Source organism: Macadamia integrifolia, chromosome 3 (assembly GCF_013358625.1).
Source record: "Macadamia integrifolia cultivar HAES 741 chromosome 3, SCU_Mint_v3, whole genome shotgun sequence".
Lineage (NCBI taxonomy): Eukaryota > Viridiplantae > Streptophyta > Magnoliopsida > Proteales > Proteaceae > Macadamia > Macadamia integrifolia.
The window spans coordinates 35,578,828-35,585,724 of NC_056559.1; the positions used below are offsets into that span (position 1 = coordinate 35,578,828).

General features: G+C 37.3%; 1 protein-coding gene across 1 annotated transcript; it reads left to right on the forward strand.

Annotated features, from left to right (window-relative positions):
* The first annotated feature begins 1,762 nt into the window (after nt 1-1,762).
* LOC122074425 (probable leucine-rich repeat receptor-like protein kinase At1g35710) lies at nt 1,763-6,641 on the forward strand. Its single transcript, XM_042639241.1, has 2 exons — nt 1,763-5,246; nt 6,001-6,641. The coding sequence occupies exons 1-2, from the start codon at nt 1,763-1,765 to the stop codon at nt 6,390-6,392; spliced, it is 3,876 nt and encodes a 1,291-aa protein (XP_042495175.1). The 3' UTR covers nt 6,393-6,641.
* Nucleotides 6,642-6,897: the final 256 nt, after the last annotated feature.

Genomic DNA, 6,897 nt, shown 5'->3' on the forward strand with positions numbered 1-6,897 from the left:
CATTGTATAGAGACATACGGCAAAACGCATTTTAAACGGTAAAAAAAGACAATCGCGTTTTAACTAACAGTGGTCAAGACTCAAGGACCTTTTTTCTTGTTCTTTGTCTTTCATGAATGGTGAATGAATCATGATCAATTGACTTAAAAACGTATCTGAAAAGAAAAAGTAAAGAAAACATTGCTCATATGTCAATTTTTCTCTGGCCCACAATTTTCTGCACCTTAATTCTTGATGGATTATTGCTCCTGTTAATGTATTGCATTGGATTGGGTTCTTGAGGGATTCTGTAAAACCGATTGGACCGGACTGGATTGAGGTTCAGAGTTCATTAATTTACATCTCATCAATACGAGAAACAGGTTATGGCTTTCTTTTTTTCTCCTCTTTTTTTTTTTTTTTTTGGATAAAAGAGAATTCATTCAAGAGAAGAATAGTGAACAACCTAACCTTTCCTAAAGAATAAGCTTATGAAATCAAGGAACAAAATATCACCACTCTGTCTTACACAAAATCGATGGGGGGCCTTCATGGCCATGCACATTTTAAATTTTATGGGATTTGTCGCAATTCCAAGCATGCCCCCCGTCAGACTCAGGACTCAAGACCAATTGATTCAAAAAGTATCAGAAAAGAAAAAGAAAAACAAAAAGAAAAAGGCCGTGTTGGAAACCAAAAAAAAAAAATAATAATAATAATAATAATAATAATACCCTTAAATGTATGTCAGTCAATTTGTCAATGGCCCACAATAATTTTCTTGAAGAATTATTGTTGCTCCTGTTAATGATTCTGTGAAAAGGCCGTGAAAAACACGGGGTATGGACTTGGACGTTAATCAGAGTCTTGAGACTCTTGAAGGTAGGGGTGTCAATTCCTAAATCGAACCGGTAAAACCGGCCGGACTGAATCGATAACAACCCGAACCAAATCGAACCGAAGCCTTATTGGTTCGGTTCGGTTTCAAGTATTGTAACCCCAAAACCAAATCGAACCGCACCGAAAACCGGATGAACCCGAAACCAAATCGAAACCGGCTCAAAACCCGGACCGAAACCGAAACCAAACCGGTAAGAAACCAAAACACTCCAAAATTCATTAAAAAAATTAAAATTTGAATAGTTTTGTATACATTTGTATGGAAAATCGAATTCAAACTAGACCAAAAATCAAAACCAACCCGGTTACAAATCGATTTAAGAAATCGAAGTTCAACAATTCATCATTTGGTTGTTTCCTAATGGCTTCATACCGGTTTAAAAAACCGATCCAAACTGAAATGAACCTAATAAATCCAAACCGGTACCAACCCGAACCCAAACCGCACCGAAACCGACACCGGACCGAAACCGATAAATCCTTATTGGGTCGGTTTCGGTCACTTCCAAACTCACACCGAAACCGGTGGAACCGGACCGAAACCGCACCGACCCGGACCGTTGACACCCCTACTTGAAGGTATTGCCGTGAAAAGCACGCAGAAATCTTCATCTCTCCTGGTCCTGGGCAGTGGCCTCTAACTTAATGCTACACAATAGTAAGAGGCCTTAGTCATGGGGCTGAGATAGAGAGAGAGAGAGATTGGTTGGGTCAATGTGTGAGCCAAGTTCAACAACTGGGTCATTGGAGATCCATGTGAATTGGGATGGTTCCTCCTCAAATCTCTCCTTTCATTTGTTCCCAGAATTTTACTATAAATATCTCTAACCGCTTCTTCATTTGTTCACTGCCACCCAATAGAATTCATAGCATAATTCCAAGCATGGCTTCTACTTGCTCTTCCCCCTTTATTCCCTCCATGACAACCCTTTTCTTCTCCCTCTCAACCTTTGCTTTCTTCTTACTTTCTGCTATTTCACCTGTTTCGACTTCTTCTACTTCGTCTGCGTTTACTTCTACCACTACCATCACTGCTGCTCAACAAACAGAGGCTCTCTTGAACTGGAAAGCCACCCTCCTCCACTCTCATCTTATTCTGCCTTCTTGGACACTCACCAATTCTTCCTCTTATTCCCATTCCCATTCCCACCCTTCCCATTCCCATTCCCACCCTTGCAATTGGGTAGGTATTGTTTGCAATCAGCTCGGCAGTGTCTCCCACATACAACTACCGGATATGGGTTTGCAAGGTACGCTCAAAAGCTTCAACTTTACTACTTTCCCCGATCTTGTTCATCTTCAACTCACCAACTTTTCTCTCATTGGTACCATTCCTTTTCAGATAAGTAGCCTTTCCAGACTTAGATTCCTATCTCTGTCTTACAATCAACTCTACGGTGAAATTCCATCAGAGATCACTATGCTAACAAGTCTTCAATTCTTATATCTTGGTGCTAATCATCTCAGTGGCTCTATACCATCGGGTATAGGAAAGATGAATCATCTTATAGAACTATATGTGGGTGAAAACAATCTCAATGGTTCAATTCTTGCATCTTTGGGTGATTTGTACAATGTTACTCTTTTAGACCTCTCTGTTAATTCACTTTCTGGCTCTATTCCTTCAGAAATAGGAAACTTGAAAAATCTGACAATATTATCTCTGTATCAGAATAATTTTTCTGGTCCTATTCCCTTGGAAATAGGAAACTTGGCATCCCTTGTAGAATTAGATTTTTCTGAAAATCTTTTGACTGGTTTGATTCCCATCACTTTTGGAAACTTGACCAAGTTATCCTTATTGAACTTGCTTGGAAATCAATTATCCGGTATCATCCCTGCATCCATAGGAAATTTGAAAAATCTAAGTGAGTTATATATGTGTAGTAATTCTCTAACAGGATCCATCCCTTCCACATTTGGGAACCTAACCAAGTTGACCAAGTTATATCTGTATCAAAATAATCTTTCTGGTCCCATTCCTTTAGAAATAGGAAACTTGAAAAATCTGAAAACATTATATCTGTATAAGAATAATATTTCTGGTCCCATTCCTTCGGAAATAGGAAACTTGGCATCCCTTGTAGAATTAGATTTTGCTGAAAATCTCTTGACTGGTTCGATTCCCATCACTTTTGGAAACTTGACCAAGTTATCCTTCTTGTACTTGTTTGGAAATCAATTATCCGGCATCATCCCTGCATCCATGGGAAATTTGAAAAATCTGAGTGAGTTATATATGGATAGTAATTCTCTGACAGGATCCATCCCTTCCACATTTGGGAACCTAAACAAGCTGACCAAGTTATTTCTGTATAAAAATAATCTTTCTGATCCTATTCCTTTAGAAATAGGAAACTTGGCATCCCTTTTAAATTTGGATTTTTCTGAAAATCTTCTAACAGGTTCGATTCCCATCACTATTGGAAACTTAACCAAGTTATCCATCTTGAACTTGTTTAGAAATCAATTATCCGGCATCATCCCTGCATCCATTGGAAACTTGGCATCCCTTGTACAATTAATTTTTTATGAAAATCTTCTGACAGGTTTGATTCCCATCACTATTGGAAACTTAACCAAGTTATCCATCTTGAAATTGTTTGGCAATCAATTATCCGGCGTCATCCCAGCATCCATTGGAAACTTGAAAAGCTTAGTTAACTTGCAACTCAGTCAAAATAATTTCTCTGGCAATTTACCGCAACAACTATGCATTGGAGGATCACTTTCATATTTCATTGCAAAGAACAATAGTTTCACGGGTCCCATCCCACAAGGCTTGAGAAATTGCACAAGCTTATTGAGAGTCAGACTAGAAAACAACCAACTGGAGGGAAATATTTCAGAAGTTTTTGGTTCGTACCCACATTTGAATTACATCGATCTGAGTAATAACAAACTCTATGGTGAGATTTCACCAAATTGGGGAAAGTGCCCAAATCTTACAAGCCTACGGATGTCGAGGAATGAGATTACTGGTAGGATACCTCTAGAGCTTGTTGGGAAGTCATCTCAACTACAGAGACTTGACCTGTCTTCCAACCGTTTATTTGGAGAGATTCCTAAGGAATTAGGGGAGATGAAGGCTTTGTCTAGCCTGAATTTGAGCGGTAACCAGCTTTCAGGCAGGTTGCCATCGGAAATTGGAAAGTTGTCTAACTTAGAAGATCTTGACTTATCAGTCAATAATCTAAGTGGACCTATTCCACAGCACCTAGGGGATTGCTCCAAATTGATATACCTACACTTGGGTATGAACCGATTTAATGGAAGCATTCCAAACCAAATGGGTAACCTGATTTCACTACAAATTCTAATGGATCTTAGTCATAATCAACTCTCGGGAGTGATACCATCAGAGATTGGGCAATTGCATAGTCTAGAAATTTTAAATCTCTCACACAATATGCTCTCCGGCTCCATTCCCCCATCATTGGAACAATTGTTGAGTTTGACATCCATTGACATATCATATAATGAGTTGGAAGGTCCGATTCCCGATATTAAAGCCTTCAAAGATGCTCCTAAAGAGGCTTTCACCAGTAATAAAGCATTGTGTGGGAATGCTTCAAAAAATTTGCCCTCTTGCAGTTCTTCAATGGTAGAAAAGAGGAATACTGGAAAGAAGCACAAATTCATCATTTGTATCTTACTTCCTATTTTGAGTGTGATGCTTCTACTATCCATAGTTATAAGAATTGTTTGGGTTTTTCATAGAAAGGGAAAGAAAAAGATTGAAATGGGACAAACGGAAAGAATTCATCAGATAGATCTATTCGCAATATATAACTATGATGGTAGAATTGTGCATGAAAATATCATTGAAGCCACAGAGATATTTGATGACAAGCATTGCATTGGGAAGGGAGGCTATGGAAGTGTTTACAAAGCAACTTTATCAACCGGTCAAGTGGTAGCTGTGAAGAAGCTTCATCCATTACAAGAAGATGCTGACAACATGGTCAACCTAAAGCATTTTACAAATGAGATTCGTGCATTAACTGAAATACGACATCGCAACATTGTTAAATTCTATGGTTTTTGTTCACATGCACAACACTCATATTTGGTTTATGAATATTTGGAAAGGGGAAGTTTGGCGAAGATCCTAGGAGATGTGGAGAAGGCAATAGAGTTGGATTGGATCAAGAGAATAAGTGTAATTAAAGGTGTGGCCAATGCGCTATCTTACATGCACCATGATTGCTCGCCACCAATTATTCATAGAGATGTATCAAGTAGCAATATTTTGTTGGATTCAGAGTATGAGGCTAGTGTGTCGGATTTTGGCATTGCAAGGATTCTAATGCCCGATTCAAGTAATTGGACTTCTCTTGCAGGCACTTATGGTTATATTGCTCCAGGTAATTTATTTCTTTCTTTTACATAATATACAAAATCCTATAATATTCCTCAATATACCAAATTTATTAATGAAAATATATTTGTATTCCTTAGTTTTCTTTATTAATGTTACCATTATTTGGCCGAGTTTGTAAAAAAATGACTTTTCTTTTAATTTTTTCTGTTGAAATACTTTTGTAGAAAAATTTGAGCATCGATATGCTTTATTGCCTTTTAAAATCAATTTATTTTCTATCTAAATTCTTTTGGTACAAATGCTTCTGTAGATAAATTTTTTCATTGATATGTTGTAATACATTTTTTTCCTGTGCATTTTTTATAAAGAAATTTTTCCTTCACACATACAGGATGGTTTACCCATCTTCTTAGGGTTCACAAACCCCTATAGGTTTTAGTATTTTTCCCAAAACACCCTCTTGATACGTCTCATGCATATTAAAAGAGCCACAGGCCGTGGCCATAGGAAAAGTTAGTCCTTTTTTTTTCTGTATGAAACTTTGAGTATTGATTTATGATGATACAAAATTTTAAGACTTTTGATTGATGTAATGTTATAAGATATTTCATAATTGTTATAGCTTAGTTCTAATGAGTTTACCAATGTATTACAAATCTAACATATGAGACTCTAGTTCAACCATTTATTCTAAAGCATCAACAATCAATGCATTCCCTAGAAATGTATTTTGTAATTCAAATATAATATTTTAGCAACATCCATGACAAAGATTGACTAACTTTCTTTTTCTGCAGAGTTTGCTTATACAATGAAGGTGACAGAAAAGTGTGATGTATATAGCTTCGGTGTGATAACAATAGAAACATTAATGGGAAGGCACCCCAGTGAACTCCTTTCATCTTTATCACTATCATCATTGTCATCATTGGCATCATCATCAATTGTGCAGACGATGATGTTGAAAGATGTTTTGGACCAACGGCTCCCTCCTCCCACGACTGAAGTTTATGGACCGATGGTTTCTATGGCAAAAATCGCATTTGCATGCTTGAATGTTGATCCCCAATCTCGGCCAACCATGAAGCATGTGTCTCAGGAGCTATCATCTCACAAACCATTTTCTCTCGAGTCATTTCACACAATCACATTAGAAGAATTCTTGCATGGAGGAAGAGTACTAGGGTAGCTATCAGGAAGCTAATCCAATCGCTGGCTTCCTTGCTAAATCAGCAACCATATTGGAAACATTGGGCTGTTTGACTTCTTGGCCAACATCCTTCGAAGGGGACCTTACGGTTGATACTCAATGAAGACCTAGGTTTTATGTCTGCTAGCTCTATTTTGATTTGATTTTCTTTCAGCTTGTGTTCTCTAGTCGGTTCCCTACTGATGGCCATGCCGAAGGCGGGGATTTGTCTAGTTGATTTTGTTTGGTGTTTCTGGATTTTCCCAACTTCTTTGTATATTCTTTCTTTCATATTCTCTTTTTATATATATGATCCTTTAGTGAAACAAGAAAATATTAGGGTTGATGCCAGCTCCTCTATCTTGGTAGAGAAATCCAATATGTGATTCATATATCATATATAACGGGTTATGTTGTTTTCTAATAATCTAAATTTTTTTTCAAGATAAAGTTATGTGCTAAGTGGATTTTTGTTCTTGTTGTGTACATTGTAATTTTACATACT

Excerpts from the sequence above, each read along its gene's own strand:
- LOC122074425 (XM_042639241.1), top strand. The coding sequence starts at position 1,763 with ATGGCTTCTACTTGCTCTTCCCCCTTTATTCCCTCCATGACAACCCTT. Across the intron at positions 5,247-6,000 it reads TTATGGTTATATTGCTCCAG|AGTTTGCTTATACAATGAAG; the intron begins GTAATTTATTTC and ends CTTTTTCTGCAG.